The 17,693-nt window shown below is 49.0% G+C and overlaps 2 protein-coding genes across 4 annotated transcripts in view; both read right to left on the reverse strand.

Moving 5' to 3' along the window:
• The window catches only part of LOC143021062 (uncharacterized), a 416,468-nt gene that overhangs the window by 128,119 nt on the left and 270,656 nt on the right, over positions 1-17,693 (reverse strand). The window lies entirely within an intron of this gene.
• Positions 12,150-17,693, reverse strand: part of LOC143021081 (uncharacterized) — a 12,846-nt gene continuing 7,302 nt past the window's right edge. Inside the window, exons 2-3 of the mRNA XM_076178344.1 lie at positions 15,454-15,689; positions 12,150-13,719 (exon numbers count right to left, since the gene is read on the reverse strand). Of these exons, the coding sequence (XP_076034459.1) occupies positions 13,099-13,719; positions 15,454-15,689 (857 nt within the window). The 3' untranslated portion in view covers positions 12,150-13,098. The remainder of the gene's footprint in view (positions 13,720-15,453; positions 15,690-17,693) is intronic.

Consider the following 17,693-nt stretch of genomic DNA (forward strand, 5'->3'; position numbering starts at 1 on the left):
GGAAATAAATGGGAAGAAAAAGAAAAGGGGGGCCGGGGGGAGATGAGGAAAAAGAAGGAGAGGAAGAAGAAGAGGGGCAAAAAGAAGAGAAAGAGTACGAAGAAAAGAAAGTGGAGGGAAAGGAGGAAGAAGAGAGGAGGAAGACGAAGAGGAGGAAGAAGAGGAAGAGGAAGAAGAGGAAGAGGAAGAAGAGGAAGAGGAGAAAGAGGAAGAAGAGGGAGAAGAGGAACAGGAGGAAGAGGAAGAAGAGGGAGAAGAGGAAGAAGAGGGAGAAGAGGAACAAGAGAAAAAGAAGGAAGAGGATAAAGAAGAAGAGGGAGAAGAGAAAGAAGAAGAAAAGGAGGAAGAGGAGAAAGAGGAAGAAGAGGGAGAAGAGGAAGAGGAGAAAGAGGAAGAAGAGGGAGAAGAGGAAGAGGAGGAAGAGAACAAAGAGGAGTAAGAGAAGAGCAGGAAGACAAGGAAGAGGAGATAGAGGAAGAGGAAGAAAAAGAGGAGCAGGAACAGGAGGAAGAAGGAGACGAACTCCAAGTTGGTGTTGGCTGATTCTTGGCTGTGCCGCCGCCGCCGTACATGTGTGTGTGTGTGTGTGTGTGTGTGTGTGTGTGTGTGTGTGCGCGTGCGTGTACAATGGGATGGCACCTTAAACCCAGCCCACATCTGAGGTGACCCTTGCCATATACATCCACTCACCGACACAACAAACTATAAAAAGCCAAAAGCCATACATACATACATACACGTGGGTTGTCAAGAACGACACCTACACGAACGCACGCCTACACACACACACACACACACACACACACACACACACACACACACACACACACACACACACACACACACACGTGTGCATGATAATAGTCAGTGGACAATACCCTTATATGGTGTTAGGCTAGGCCCACGCGAGGTTGGTTTTGTTCACAGACCTAAAGATAAGACCGATTTATTGACATACCAAGTGATCCTACGACCGATTTGGTCCCCCTTGGCCGACACACGCCCTACGCCTCCTTCAAAGGAACGACGCGACGCCGGGGTCGAGGAGGACTGGTGCCGGGAGGTTGGAGGGGGAGGCGCATCCTTTTGGAGGGTTAGGGTGGGGGAGTCGGAGTGCCACTTTTGAGGCGAGACCTTGGAAGCCTTCTCAGGTATTTTGGGCGTTTTATGTCCCAAGTTATTTTTTTTATTCGTTTGTTTCTTCACTCCTTCATCAATCCATTCAGCCGTATGTTTGTTTGAGCTAATTACCTATTCATTTACTCTCTTTTTTTATATTTATCACTTGTAGGCGTGGCTCGTTGGGCAGTGGTGGGGAAAAAGACTTCAAACCCGTTCCCTGATATATCTTAAGTATCGCCAACGCTTTGCAAACTGGAAGTTGCATTGCGCCAGAGGCACTGTGCCACACCTTGCTACGACCATCAAGTGCCAACACCTCTCATTCACGCGTCGGCCCACGTCACCGCCGCGCCGCTCTCCTGCTTGCGTTGATCTTGGCCCTTTGGCACTGCCACGAGGGACCTGTACGTTCATCCGTGACGTCACAATGTATATGCAGAAACCTTACTTCATCGTGGGGATAAGTATGCAAGCAGGGATGTGTGTGCATATACACAAGCAAACACATCGGTAACTGTATATATAACGAGTTACAGTAATGATAAAACCGAATAGATAAGTTTCAGTCCATAACGAGAACGATTAAAGTTGCTCAAGTGCTTATCCAAGTGGGTTTTAAAGCTTCAAACAGTATTGGATTCAACTGCCTCAGCTGGAGGTTTATTCTACTCGTTGACGACGCGGTCGACAAAATTGTTTCTTCTTACTTCCTGGTCAAATCTACGTCCTGACCGCTTGAGGTCATTATTTCTCGTCCGACTAGTACCTGAAATCACCATACTTTTGTCTTCTGATGCTGTTGTGGCGAACAAGCCCCCACATATGCTATGTCTGCTTATAACATCTCAACCCCAGCAGTGGGAGCAACCGTGTATTGATAGACTGTGTAGAAGTAGCTGGCCTTCGGCCTTGTAGTAATTGTGTTAGAGTTAAGTCTATGGTACGCCTGTACTACATGAATTTGCATCCTCTCGAAAGCACAACCTAAGCCCTGCCGAGCCATATTTCGGTCAGGCTGGTTGGTGTGCTTCTTTAGCGTACGCAATAGGCCTATATAAGGGGACCAGGTTTGGTGACCTAGGTCATTCCCTCTCTTGTACTTGTACCCAACAGAGTTCGACCCGAGCTCGCGGTCACCTTGTGGTTTAGGGCAGGGCCATGAGCCCTGCCCGCGTCGACCCAACCAGAATAAAACCAACGAAGCTCACCCGAGTTTCCTTCACTCCTTCGGCACCTAAGCACAAGTGACATCACCGTATGTTACACTGTTATTCACTTTGAAAATTTATTGGCTTGTATCAAGTCCTTCTTGAGTACTTCTATTTTTTGGAGGGGGAGGTGCAAATGTTTTAAGCTGTTTTCGTACGCTTTGTTTCTTATGTTTGGTATAAGCTTTGTGGATCATCGCTGCGCCCTTTTCAATCTGTCAGTGTCTTCTATGAGATATGGGGACCATAAAGGAACAGTATATTCCAAGTGTGGGTGGACCAATGATCTATACAAGTTGTTCATAACAGCTGGACTTTTGAAGTCACATGATCGCGCTACCAATTCCGGCATCCGGTTTGCCGTTTGTAAACACTCGGCGAAGCACAGGCGCGCCCTGCCCGGACCCTTATGAAATCACATGAGGGAGTCTCGCCACTAACCCGCCATCAGGACACGGCTGGTCTTCACATCATCACACATTCACGTCCCTCTGTCGAATCGGTCACATTTGCATACATGGAAAACGTCGCCGGCTCGCTTGGGCGTCGAGTTTACGACCTAAAGCCTCACTGGTTTGGCGTGATGCCTTGATGCATACGCATGATATGACAGAATGAATAAAAACAGTCTTCTGATTCCTCCTTAGGAGTGCGGGACCCATAAGTAAGCATAACTATGATTTAATATGACACCTGTGTGTTGAAGGGAGGACCTCTGAGACCTTGATGCCGATAACCCAGACGACGTAGAGGTCGTAGCAGCAGATCATAGAGATTGGAAGGGTCTTGTTGTATCGGGTGGAGGCCTCAAAATGAGGCCTGAGGAGCCAGCGGAGTGAGTGAGTGAGTGTGGCTCGTATACAAGTAAGACTCTGTTATCTAAAACAGCTGCAAGGCAGGCTCTGGATCGTTCTTTGAGCGAATCTCACGATGAAAATCTCGAGGGAATTGGCCGCACTTCAAAGGAGACTCCTGAAGTGGAAGAAGAGTCTCTCTGGGTATCCTTCAGATGATCTTTGACAGTGACCACCCTCTCGAGTGTGGAGGGAACCACCAAAGTCTTTGACCGTAGCCCTCTCGACCGTGGAGGGAACCACCAAAGTCTTTTACCGTGGCCCTCTCGACCGTAGAGGGAACCACCAAAGTCTTTGACCGTGGCCCTCTCGACCGTGGAGGGAACCACCAAAGTACAGATGACCGTGTTACATCCTTACCCGCTTCCTCTCCTGTCCTTTCCGACGATACAGAGATACACGGGACCCCAGATCAATTTTCTGGAGTAGAGGTGTGCGACGCTAACACCCGTTTTGAAACCCTCCTCACCAACCTTACAGTACTTATTTCTACCGATTCCAATTTGTCTACGGCAAGGGTGGGCAACCCTTGGCACGCGTGCCAAACATGGCACACTTACGACTTTTTATTCTGGCACGCGAAGGCCAGAGCTCACTTTAAAACAACTAATGAATCTCCAACCTCCTTTGTAGCACTATTGGTAACCACATGCATTGTTGGGCGGCGGATTGGGGCCCCACGAGGTTTAAAATTTTGTATAAAAAAATCTTGCTGGTTTTGGCACCCCACACTTGAAAAGGTTGCCCATCCCTGGTCTAGGGTGTTTGGTTTGCAGACTTTGGCTTGTGTCTTGGGTGTTTTGGGTAACGGGCAGCGCACGAACCGTCGCGAGATGGCCCACAAGAATAGAAGCGCTGGTAAACTACAGGACTCCATAACAGGAATGCTCATGTGATATTTTTTCTTCACTCTCCCCTCCCAACCTTCCCCCCGTATGGGGTACTGACGACATAAATTCTAGAGAACAAAAATTCTATTAACAAGGCCAGACACACCCCTGCAGACCAGAGTCACGCAGCACGATGAGAGACTAGACTCCGCTCAAAGAAAAATGCTCATCACTTAGCTCCTTCTTTTCTATTGCCATCCTTCGGCCTCTCTCTCTCTCTCTCTCTCTCTCCTTTGGCAGCCCCCCTGTGACTCCACCCCCTCCTCTTCGATGCGATTATCGCCCCCCCCTCCCCCCAAGGGACAGAAGCGCTGGTTATAACTGACGAACGGAGAGAGGAGGGCTGAGACGGAATTGATTTTCTTGTCAAAGATGTCATTCATTTCGATGAGTAATTAGAGAAATAATTAGTCCTCAATCAAAGTAAACTCCTTCAGTGGGGCGTTTTGCCCTCCAGCAGATTGGTTTAACCACAAGGATATCTATCAAGTCTTGTCATAGCAACGAAATGCCACGGATACGACTAAAAGTGTGTGTGTGTGTGTGTGTGTGTGTGTGTGTGTGTGTGTGTGTGTGTGTGTGTGTGTGTGTGTATGCGTGCGTGTGTGTGGGTCTATGTGTGTACGTACAGTACATACACGACACTTAAACTATATTTACAAATGGTGAAAGGCGAAACTGCTCCATTCGTAGAACTGTAATCTACTTGTGGATCAGATATCTTTCTACTCTTGAGTGCAGACTTCCTGTTTCTTTTCTGCTAAATGATAAAAAAAAAAAAGATGAAGTAAGCACCCAGATGAGATCTGGCGAGAAAACTCTCTTAACCCCCCCCCCCCCAAACACGCCGCCCTCCTCTTTCAACATCACCATCCCGAAGGAGAGGAACACAACGTTCTAGAGTTGCAATTTGTTTTATTTTATTTTTGCGAAGGCACACATTATACGCTTTGTTCTTGCTAGCGGTAGATGGATTTATGAAGTGGACTAGTAAGGCACAATGCTTGTCAGCATCGAGGAGAACTACGGGGTGTTCCAAAAATATGTATTCCCGCTTTGAAAAATTTCGTAACGGTGTCGAGTCATCTGCGAACACGCAACGGGGATTAGACTAGACTATAGCCAAAAGACTAAACTTTCCCTTAATTTTAAACTGATGGCCAAAACTATTTTCTAGACACAGACGATAATAATGAGAAACAATAGGTTCGAAATTTCGAAACCATTTCAAAGAGTTTGAGTAAACTTTCGTGTCCCCCTGTACTGTACTTACTGAAAAGCTGCCCGTTACATAAAAGTGTGTAATTTTAATATTTTCTTCTTGAATGTGAAAACGTTGGGAATACCAGACCCTTCCCCCAACCCACCTCCACCTCCATCACTAAACGATACTTACTGACAGAGGCAAATTACCCGATAAAAATACCAGACTTACTCAACTATGAGCAACCCTTGCTCGCAAGGTATTTTTTCATCACATTTAACATTTCTGACTATGTCGTCGTTGAATCAAATCAACAACTGCACCTCCTTAAACGAGTCATTCATCTTAGAAACACTTCAGCTCGTCTGCAAAACATTATGATTAAGAAAAGTCTACAGTTATTTCAAAAAGCGACATTTATTGATGGCACCACGCGTCGACGGCGGCGCCGACCCAGTGCCAAGGGAAATAGCGACATCCGGAAGGTGCCAAAGGATGCCAGACCTTTGGCCCTCTCCCCATCTCCCCTTTCCCTCTCTCCTCCCTCTCTCCATCTCCCTTTCCCTCCTCCCCCTCTTTCTCTCTCACCCCTTCTTCCTCCAGTTTTCAAACTTCGAGCTTACACACACACACACACACACACACACACACACACACACACACACACACACACACACACACACACACACACACACACACATATATGTATACATATATATATATATATATATGTTGCTACGATTGACTAGGCGTCAGCTTACGCTCAGTGGGCAAAGCCTCGTGGCCGCCATCAGGCTGTCAACCTGAGCTGTCAGTCCAAAGGGGCGGGACGACCACTTCCCCCCGTCCGCGTGACAGTGAAGGTCCTCTTCTTCTTTTTTATCTTGACCCGGTCTGGTGGGCAGAAGAGCGCGGACTCTTCTCAGAAAAGTTTCAGGTCTTCTTATCGCAATAGCGGCGGCGTGGCAACCAGTCGTGTGAAAGGCGGACTGTTGAAGCGTAGGGCAACTTTTGGTGGAGGCAACAATGTTTGTGTGTGTGTGTGTGCGTGCGTGTGTGTGTGTGTGTGTGTGTGTGTGTGTGTGTGTGTGTGTGTGTGTGTGTGTGTGTGTGTGTGTGCGTTCAGACACCTTCAACCTCACAGAACCAGTCTCCTCAACCCTGGAAGCGATGGTGTAAACAAACAAACAACCGGTGTAGAGAAAAATATTTGACCTGAATCGAATGCCGATAAAGCCAAGGAAGGCATTTGGGACCTTGATCCCCTGGGACCCCCAGAGGGAGGACCTCAAGAGGAGGAGGAGCCTCCGGGGCTCTTCTTGGAGTCCCCCGGACGTGAGGTGACCGCGTTCTGGAGCCTGCCGGATTTGTGCACTGGCCTCGGGATCTCTGTGTTGTTGTTGTTGTTGTTGTTGTTGTTGTTGTTGTTGTTGTTGTTGTTGTTGTTGTTGTTGTTGTTGTTGTTGTTGTTGTTGTTGTTGTTGTTGTTGTTGTTGTTGTTGTTGTTGTTGTTGTTGTTGTTGTTGTTGTTGTTGTTGTTGTTGTTGTTTGTTGCTGCTGCTGCTGCAACGCAAGGCAGACCGGCAAAGGAACCACTGTAGTATACAGCAACAGCAAGAAAGGCAACAAGATTTTCATGAAAGGTTTGGGCACGTGAAAAGGATGGTGCCCACAAATGTACTAACCTAAATCCAATCCATGGAGGAGGGACGGAGAGACGAGAAGGGATACACGCCTCCCAGTAGTGCCACAAGGTGTAATCATATAGAAACGACTCCACTCACGTTATATCGAAAATATTAAAATAAAGAGGTACGTTGAAGGTGTGGAGGAGGCAAAAGGGTCGTGGGAACAAGTGGAGAAAAAGTGGACTGGAGAGGAGGAGGAGGAGGAGGAGGAGGAGGAGGAGGTGGGAGGGGAGGTGACGGGATAGGAAGACACGAATAGACACTAACAATGAAAAGTAGAAATAGAGAAAAGAGGGGTAGACAGATCTAGACGAAGGGCGAGGATAGATAAAGGGGAAGATAGAAGCAGGAAGGGGGATGAGAGAAAGAGAAGAGCCGAGAAGAGAGGAGAAGGGAAGACAGCAGAGAAGAGAGGAGAAGGGAAGAGAGCAGAAAGGAAGAAAAGAGAGGTGGAAAGTGATGAGAAAGGTAAAGCAGGAAGGGGAAAGGCAAAAGGGGTGGAGAAAGAAGGGAAGATTTGCGAGGGACCAGAGAGGGTGCAAAGGAGAAGGGGAGAGGGTGTAAAGGAGATGATGGGATGGGACAAACGCGCGCAAGGGAGGAGAAAATGGAAAGAAGCGCGAAAGAGAACAAGAGAAAACGGGTGGTGAGAGCACGCCGAGAGAAGAGAACAGCGAAAATTGGAATGAAAGACGAGGAGGGAGATATGAAGAAGAGAAGAAAGCGTAGAATAACTATACAGGCAAGGAAAAGAAGACGGAGGAAGGAGGAGGAGCAGGGAAGAGAAGCAAGGAGGGTGTCAGGAGAGAAAGAGGTAGTTGTGAGGTTCGTGTGTTTGTTTGTTTGTTTGTGTGTGTGTGTGAGAGAGAGAAAGAGAGAAAGAGGGAGAGAGAAGAGGAGAGAAGAGAGAGAAAAAGAGAGAGATACGGGTACAGGAAGCAGGGTAATGTAGGCGGGAGCGAAGATGATTGGAGCCTGGGTTAGAAAGGGAAAGAGAAGATCTATCGAGTTGTGCATCGAAGGCGCAGAAGACCTACCTGTCGCCGCCGACGCCGCCGCTGCTGCCGGAGGGCGAAGCCTTCGAAGGGCCTCTTCGCCTCGCTCGACGACAACAGCGGCGAAAATAACGACGGTCGAAGGAGGTAAACATGACAGCACTCCATAAACAATGGCTTTGCGTTTCGCTCGCTCAGGCCAATCATGACTGCGGAGGTGCCGGAGAAGATGGTCGGGAATGACGACGGCGCGCCAGGCCAAGGTGAAGGTGGGGGAGTGGGGATGAAGGGTGGTGGTGGGGGTGGGGGTGGTAGACGATATGAACGGGGTACAACGGGAGCAGCTCCAAAGAAATGCGGGTCTTCTTCGTGTTTCAACCGGCACTACTTTTCACGAAGATCGAGTGATGGCATTTCCACTGTCAAAATACAAGTTGAGGAGCCTACTACGCCTGGGGGAGCTGAACAACTGTATATGAAGTCTCTACCTTTGCCCTATGTATATGCACCTGGGGGGGAGAGGGCAGGTAATGTAACAGTCACTATTGGGAATCGGAGAGGATTGCGGGAGTTCGCATTCGCTTAGTTGTGATTCAAATCCCGCACTTCTATTCCCAGCAGTGACTGCCACCTGACTCAATAATCCCCTAAGCACAAAATAGGGCAAAGGTGACGGCTTTGGCCGCAACTACTCAGCGCCTCCTGGCGTAGACGGCTCCTCACTTTCTATCTACATTCATTATCTTCGTTGACCGAAGATAACAAAGGAAGACTTGGACTTCGATTTCAAGTCGGCTGAAGTTTCCTCACCAACATTCCTGAAGGAGTGGTGGCTTCGCAAATACCAAATTTCACGATGAAGCAATTTTGTTTTAATATATTTCTAATATTTTTCTCTATACCTATACCCGCACTTTGGGTAGACTTTAAGTCCAGCGGTTTTTATCATTATTCACTCCGATGATAAACTTCTGCAAAAATGATTGGAAGAGACCTCAGTTGCCTCGTCTCCAAAAGCAGAGGGATTCGGAAGGGAGATTTGCTCAGCTTCGGAAACCCTCACAATATCTCGAGTCTTGGTGGGCGACAGAGACACCTTGAGGGCCGTTTTCTTCATCACAAAGACAAGAGAGGAAATCAAACTGAAACTCCTTTTCCCATCGATGTCCGCGTGCGTTCGCGCGCGCCTCGGAGAGCAAATAATGTCGAAAACATTCCGACGCCGTTTCCTTGTAGCAGCAGCGTTTGACGTGGATTGGTTCAACCCGTACAAGTGACGACTCTCTCTCTCTCTCCTTCTTTCCCTTTTTCTCTCTCTCTCTCCTCCTTTCCCTTTCTCTCTCTCTCTCTCCCGGTCACACCTGCGGAGGCCCTGCAAGTCTTCGCCGCCCCTGCGGAGGCCTCGCCAGAAACTACAAGAAGGATGCTTGACGTCACTCTGTTGACAAGGAAACGAGCAAGAGGGTTGGGGGGGGGTACGGGGGGGTAGGTAGGGATCAGGGGGGAAGGGAGCGATATTCAGTGTCGCGTCTTCGGCGGTATCCCTAAGATTTCCCCTAAGTTTTCAGGCCCTAATTTATTCTCCCATTTATTCTTATAAAAACACTTCCTAATTTATTCTCTTTTTTACTCTCACAGAACCAGGCCCCGATTTTCCTCTTTTTCACACTTATAGAACCAGACCTGTTTTTTTTTCTTGTAGAACCAGTCCCTCATTTTTTTTCTTATCCTCGTTGAAGCGGGCGCTATTTCTTATGCTTATCGAACCATTCCCGAATTTATTCTCCTTTTTCTTTCATTAAACCATTTTTAACTAGTCGCTATTTTTTTTTATTTAAATTTGCCCTTTTTTCTTTTTATTTTATTTAACCAATACCCTAATTTTTATACTATTATCTCGACGATACTAAACAGGTTGTGAGAAAAAAATCGTGTAGGTACGTGCGGGTGTGTGCGTGCGTGTGTATGTGTGTGTATGTGTGCATGTTTGTGTGTGTTCGCGCATTCGTAGGCAAATATGATTTTACTTCCGGGCATATGCGCGCTAGTGTGTGCACAGACTTACTTAATTAGCATGAGGTGAGGGTTTGCCATTGCTCAGAACTGCAGAGATCAAAGACAAAACATCCACTACGACAAAACGAGTTTCCACTTTCCAGCCCCCTTCCAGTCTACGGCGCTTTCCAGCCGTGTTTCAGTCGCGCAGCTTCCAGGGACGTGGGTCCAGGCAGGGGTCTGGTAGGCTCCTCCCAGCTGAATAGATTCCTCTGGCTTTGGCCTGAACAAGGATGTAAAGTGCGACGGTGGCACTCGAGGGATTGATGAAGAGGTCTCGCAACCACGGTTCCATCTTTGCTCCTGGGCCGGTCGCGGCGACAAACACATTTTAGTTTAGGTTCTGTCTGCCGGCGGGTGATTTTATTCAAACGAAGCGTACACCCCGGTGACGCTAGAGGGTTGCAACCTCCAGAGGTTGGACAGAAATAAATCTCAGACTGAGTCTTCGCTGAGACGAGGATTATTTCAAAACATCGACAGGTGTCCTCCCGTCATCCTTCGTGTGTCTTTGCAAGCCGTGTGAAAGAATGTGCGCACACACACACACATGCACGTACACACACACACACACACGGATTTGAAGCGAGGTATGATCATTGGGAAGGAAGAGAGAGGACCTTGAGGGATTTGGTCCTTCCCTGTATCCTACAGTCAGGGTTGGTTGTACTTCAAACTTAACCGAGACTTCTACGGATATCTTCTTCCGCCCTTCCTCCCCATCGTGACTAATCAAAACTATACTCGGTCAGCTCCCTTCCCTTTCCCCTTCTCCACTCTTCCCTTTCCCTCTCCTTCCCTCCCCTCTCTCTCTCTCTAAATTAATTAAGTGCTCGAATAACAAGTTTTCTATGGAAAAAAAAGGACGACGATGAAAACCAAATGGAATTTAGACTGAAAAAGGAGGTTAATATTGAAGCAGCGAGTAACAATTTCTCTGCCACTTCAGAACTCATCGCAAGATCTTAAAGTTTTTTTTTTCAAAATTGGTTTCCTTTGAAAGAGATAAGTTTCTCCCTCATGGGTAGAAAGACCCGGCGTTCTGGGGTCGAGGGAGGGAGGGAGGGAGGGACAGAGGGAGGATGGAGAGGAGGGGGGACGGAAGGATATGTGACTGGTGTTAGGGTAGAAGAGGGAGGACGGAGGAGGAGTGGGGAAAGATGGAGGGGGAATGGGGAGGATAAAGGGGCATGGGGGACGGAAGGGGGAGAGATGGGTGAGTGATGGAATATGAGAAGGGGGACGATGGAAGGAAGGGGTGGGAGAGAGAGAGAGAGAGAGAGAGAGAGAGAGAGAGAGAGAGAGAGAGAGAGAGAGAGAGAGAGAGAGAGAGAGAGAGAGAGAGAGAGAGAGAGAGAGAGAGAGACAGAGAGAGAGAGAGAGAGAGAGAGAGACAGAGAGAGAGACAGATAGAGAGAGAGGAGTGGGAGAGTAAGGGGGTGGAAAGAAGGGGTCGGGTTGGGTGATAGGGAGGATGGAGGGGAGGGGGGTTAGGAGAGGTAAAGGGAAGGAGTGGGGAGAGGGAGGAAGGGGGAGAACAGGGATAGGAGAAGGAGGAGGATGGAGGGGGAGGGGAAGTGGGACATGGGGAGGAAGAGTGGGAGAGTGAGGAAGGGGGAGGTGGACAGAATGGGTAGCAGGGTTGGGTGATTAGGGGCAAAACGAAGGAGAGAGGACATCGTGGGAAAGGCTGGGGGGGGGAGGAGTGGGAGACGGTGAGGGGGGAGGGGGCAGAAGGATAGGATTGGGTGATGAGCTATGGGGAGGGGAGAAGGATGGAGATGTAAGGTGGGGAAAGAAAGGGAGGACGGAGGGACAAAATAGGGTGATTAAATTGAGGGGTAGTTGGGGTGGGGGAAGTGTGGGGGGAAGGGGCTAATTTAGATCCCCTCCCCCCACTTTGGAATAAAAGTCTTCATGATAGGGGGGAAATAAATAACTTTATTGTAGAACAGGAGGACTCTGCGGCACCTCGTGCAGCAGCAAAATGCATTTATCATCAGAACAATTCATTTAATACATTTCTTCTCTGAAAACGAGATAATACTGGTACAATGCTCACCGCCTGACCTGCCCTGACCTGACATGCCCTGGCCTGGCCTGGCCGCCAAGGTTCTCTCCGAGTTCTGCCATTTTTCAACATCTGATGTTCAGGAGACGGTGCCTTGGGGATCACAAGCCTTCTTGGTAGCTAGTCAACTTCATCCAACAATTACCACGGCCAGAATCGGTCTTGTGATCTCCATTCACAATATATATATATTATATATATATATACAGTACATATATATGTATATGATGGGCACTTTTTTTTATCTTCTATTCTCCTTCCTTAAATATTTTTTACGACCTCTACTACTCTCACTGACAACCTCTTGGGCACGATGTTATTGTCACTGATGATGAAGAATGTTTTGCCATCCGTCTTCTCACGTGGGACTTGGGTCATTAAACAACATGGAGCCCGTCCATAAGACCCACATCGCCTGAATCTAGCCAGAAACAAGACTACAATGTGCCACCCGAGCCAGGGAGTCGGCTGAAGGAGCCCTGAAATCCTCACTATGGGATCCAATCCTCATCTAAATAAAAATAAACAAATAAATAAAAATCGGATCAATATCTGTTCGTGAAAACATTCCACTCCATTTCTTTTTTCATCTGCAATCTATTTTTTATTCGATAGGGGAAATTAATTTCCGCACAGTCTGTTACCATTGCTTCGCCACGGGGGTGGGGGGTGGGGGTGTAAATGAATTACAAAACATTGCCGGAAATATTACACACAAGCTAAAAAGGTCCTGGCTTCGACCCTAAAGTCCGGAAAACGCGTTAGACCAGTTTTGATTCGGCGCTGTTCACGCGGGCCAGACTTCTTCCATGCCACTACAACAACAACAACAAAGTACCTCCCTCAGCCAGGCCACAACTGTCACAACCTTCTTATTGTATTCAAAAGAGCAGTTCGCGAAGAACTTATCGAGTACCATGCACTTCTCTTCGGGCACGAATATAGATTTTTAAGGGATCGGAAACACTTCGGGGATCCGAACCCGCGCATAGAAGATCGACATCTTTTGGATCAGTGGCCTGTCGGCGACGACGATTCAGACTGACCCCCGACGCTCCTGGGTGACATCGGGTGCTCGCTGATCGGGTGACTGTGGATGGAGATGCTGGGGGAGAGGTGGGAGAGCGGCATGGAGGAGTACACCTGTGGGACTCCCATGTCCGGGGGGTTCTTGTGGACGAAGCACTCGTAGAGCGCCTGCTGGATCTTCAACTTGGCGTACTCCTGCGTCGCTAGGTCCAGCCGGTCCAGGGACATGGCCACGTGTCTCCCGAAGGCCAGGTTGGCGCTGTCGTCGGGCACGGGCTCCGGGGGCGGCCTCTCGTGGTCCTCCAAGGGATCCTGAGGAATGGGCGCGATTCTGGCGAAGTCGTCCACCACCTCCGTCTTGATCTTCTTCGGCTTCGTCCGCGGAGATCTCCAAATGGAGGAGGAGGAGGACCTTCTGTAGCTCCCGCAGCTCGTCGTCTGCTGAGGAGGGGAGAGGGACGCCTGCAGGAAGGGGTGGGTGTCCTCAGGACTGAAGGGGTTCCCTTCGGGGATCTTCTCCAGCTCGTGGGCCTCCTCTTTCTCTTCGGGGGCGCTGAGGAAGCGCGGGTTGATGGTGACGGACTGGGACACGGGCTGCGGGATCTGCAAGAGGAGGAGGAGGAGGAGGAGGAGGGAGTGCCACTCGCATTAGTCTCGGAACTTCCCCCGGGGTCAGTTCTCGACCCAGCCCGAGGTGGTGTGAGCCCCCACGGGTCATCCTTACTCGGTAGACAAAGAGTGAACCTCCCAGCGCTGTCACGCGCCCAGAAACCGGCGGTTCTCAACCTGGAGCCCTTGGGACCACTGAGGGTAGGGAGTGAAAGGAAGAAGGGAGGGGAGCCTAATATACCAGGAGGCAAAGCCGCCACGTTTGCCCTATGTGTATGCACTTTAAGGACAGTTAGGGGTCAGGTAACTACAGTCACTGGTGGGAATAGGCGAGAAGTGCGGCATTCGAACCCACAACTCGGCGGGGGAGGGGGGGGGTTGGCTTCACGAAAAGGTGGCCAAGCCGCCGAAAATTGGCGGTGTTTAGTGTTTGACTGGCGATTTCATTCAGTGATAAAGTGACCTCCACGAGATCAGAAACAGAATTACATAAGCACGGGATCTGAGGGACAACAGGCTGAGAACTCTTGGTCTGCGAGGTATAGGAAATATTCATGGAACAAATTAGTCGCTGCAATGAAATATTTCAAATAATCAACCCCGAAATACAGGGTGGCCCAAAAGTCAGTGAGGGGTTTTAATTTTTGATAACTGCCTTTTTGTAACAAGTACATGTTTAAATTTTTAATACAATACATAGGGGATAATAGAAATTATTTTGCAATAGTCAGTTTAATCTTCTATATATGTGTCAAAATTCTATACATGTTATTTTAAAAATTATGCCTTTACTGAAATCTAAAACCCCTCGGTGAGTTTTGGGCCACCCGGTATTAGGATAAGACGTTTCTAAATCTACATTTCAGTTCCTCCCAGTGAGACTCTGCGATGAAGTTCACTCGGAGTCGATCCCAAAAAGGTTTTGGTAACTGCCATTAACCCTGTTTGTCTAAGCACCGAAAACAAAGATAGCAGCTTTGACCGCATCTAAATGCCCATTAGCACAAGATCCTTAAATTGCACTACGGAACTAAACCCATTAAAAACTCTTAAGTGGAGAAGTTACATCATACCAACATATATAGGCTAAGAGAGAGAAAAATAAAAAAAATAACGCTTCCATAAAAATTAGAAAATAAATAAATGACAATATCTGAGCCCGTATTTCATTGCCTCACCCGTTGATGAATGCCTCTGTTTATTTACCCATATACTTAGTACATAACATTAACGTGAGTTACTTCAGGATTTTATGTAAAATTTCCAAAACTGCCCAGAATCGCAGCTAAGGTGGTGTAAGCAGCGCCTAAGTCGCTCCCAAGTGGCAAGTGGCCAATCCAAGTGGCTGGCAAACAATGACGTCATCAAACAAGTCATGCAAGATGATACGGATAGACATGCACCTATGGCACAGGTTGTGCCCCACGTAAAGGTAGTACATCATCAACCCCTTCACACTGGAGGCCGGACCTCAGGTGCTAGATGTCACGGCCTTTGGATGCCAGTCTTTAGATGAAATGAATAAAGCATTCTGCCGCACCGCGATAAGGCAGGTTAGGTTAGGTTTAGATGAGGTTTGGCGCCGGGCCTCCTGCGCTCTGAGCACCTCCAGCAGTGAGTCAATGACGTGGCCCTTCACCCGTCGCCAAGACGAGGGTTGCTGAAGGCCCGGCCGGCCGATCCACGTGTGAAGGGGGGTCAGACACGAGAAAGGGAAAGTCAAGAGACCATTTGGTGGACTTCCATGTACGAGGCCTTCCGCTGCTCCACCGAATCCTTCAGGAACATAAGTCGGTGGAAGTACTTCCACTTGGGCTGGTTCAGGCTGTCCCCCGTGGCCCCGCCGCCGCCGCCAACGCCGCCGCCAAGGCCGCCGGCTCGCCCCAGCTGCGCCCTCTTGCACTTCCGGAGGTTCTCGGCGAAGTAGAGGCGGAGGTGCCGGATCCTCTTCTTGGCGTCCAGGACTTCAGGGGCGGAGCGTAAAACTTCAGTTTTTTTCAGAGAAGTGAATGGGAGTGGGAGTAGGATGGGATGGGTTGGGTGCCTGCCTGGGCTGGCTACCTCTTTTATACGGGGGAGGAAGCATTTTGGTATGTAGATAGACAGATGTATAGAATGGGAGGAAGGAAAAAGCGAGACGAAGGAAAAAAAAAAGAGAGAGAAAGAGAGAGAGGTGAAGAGAAAAGGGAGGAGCCATTCGCTAGAAGGGCAGAGGTGACCTCGGCGCCAAGAGGCACCACACTATAGGTCAGCTGGAAAGGAGGAGGAGGAGCGGAGGGAGAGGAGGTGAAGTAGAAAGGAGGAGGAGGAGGCGGAGGAGGAGGAGGACGGTGAGGAGGCGGAGGAGGAGGAGGACGGTGAGGAGGAGGCGGAGGAGGAGGAGGAGGACGGTGAGGAGGCGGAGGAGGAGGAGGACGGTGAAGAGGCAGAGAAGGAGGAGGAGGAGGCGGGGAAGAGATGGCGGAAGAGGAGGAGGCGGTGGGGGAAGAGGTGGGGGAAGAGGAGGAGGAGGAGGAGGAGGAGGAAGGGGAAGACGAACGACGAGGAGGAGGAGGAGCAGGAGGAGGGAGGAGGAGGAGGAGGAGGAAGAGAAGCGGTCAGTGGGTAGAGTCAGTAGATGAGACGGTTGGGCAAAAGAGGAGAGTTGGTGGGGGTGTAGAATGGGGGTGGGGGGGTTAGGTGTGGGGGGTGTAGAGTGGGGGGGTGGGGGGCACAGTGCAGAAGCGTGTTGTAACCAAACCGGGACAAATATAGACGTGGTTCCATAACAGCGAAGTGGCCACATGCATAAACTCACACTCCAGCTTTAAATTGACGAACATACTATCTGCAGTCTTTATATAAATACCGAATATGAATGCCCTCTAGCAAAAGTTTTCATCTATTTGGAGGTCATGGGGTCATGAGATTCAATGTGAAGACAATACTAAATTCCTTGTGTAAGTTTGACTTTGCAAGAATGCAGTGCTCTCCATCTACTACACCTCCCTCCCTCCCTCCCTCCCTCCCTCCCGAAAGATGACCTTGTCATGAAGAAATGCGTCACAGAAGGAAACAAATGAAACGATTATTATTTTTGTCATTAAACCACGCTCGAGCGTCTGTGAGGAAATGGAGTGACACTTCAACAAAGGTTCGAGGGTCACTCGTTTTGAGCTTCATGGAGTGTGGTAGATAAACACACACACGGACACGCGCACACACACAAACGCACGCACGCGCACACACACACACACTCACAGTGGTAAACCAGGGCAGTAAAAATAAACACACACAAACAAATTTAATTCATATTGGACTTGTGGATGTACGGCCAAGGGACATCACCAACATAGCTCTTATCTCGTATATCGAAATTACGTAACCGCGATTATGTAAAGCACACACACACACGCACGCGCACACACACACACACACACACACACACACACACACACACACACACACACACGTATACGCGCGCGCGGGACGCGCTATACATATGCAAGGACACGGTCCGTCTGGTCACTTCCCCAGGGCTGCTGGCGGCAATTCCCCTCTACACCAGAATCACCGTGTTTGAGGGTTGAGGGTGGATGGGGGCATCGTGCACGGCTGCAGCCAGGTTAATGGTTCCGGGCCCCCTCCCCCCCCCACCCTCTCTACCTGACGAGGCGTTAATTGCTGAGTTCTTAATTGCTGAGACAGTTGAGGGTCTCTAGCTCAAGGAGAGCGGAAGAAGAGCTGAAAGGACATATCATACCCTGGAGAGAAGTATACAGAGCATACAGGGCATACAGAAGCACACATATACATGTGTATGTATGAATGTGTGTGTGTGTGTATGAAGGTATGTATGTGTTTTTATGTGCATGTACACGTGTATATGTATGCATTAAGTCTTTACTTCAAAGTAAATGTTGTGGGGAGCAGAGGGGAGACACTCATGGTACATGAGAATGAAATGTAATCAAAAGAGGAATAAGAAA

This window comes from Oratosquilla oratoria, chromosome 3, assembly GCF_046742065.1.
Source record: "Oratosquilla oratoria isolate Oo_2021 chromosome 3, ASM4674206v1, whole genome shotgun sequence".
In the NCBI taxonomy this organism is placed as follows: domain Eukaryota; kingdom Metazoa; phylum Arthropoda; class Malacostraca; order Stomatopoda; family Squillidae; genus Oratosquilla; species Oratosquilla oratoria.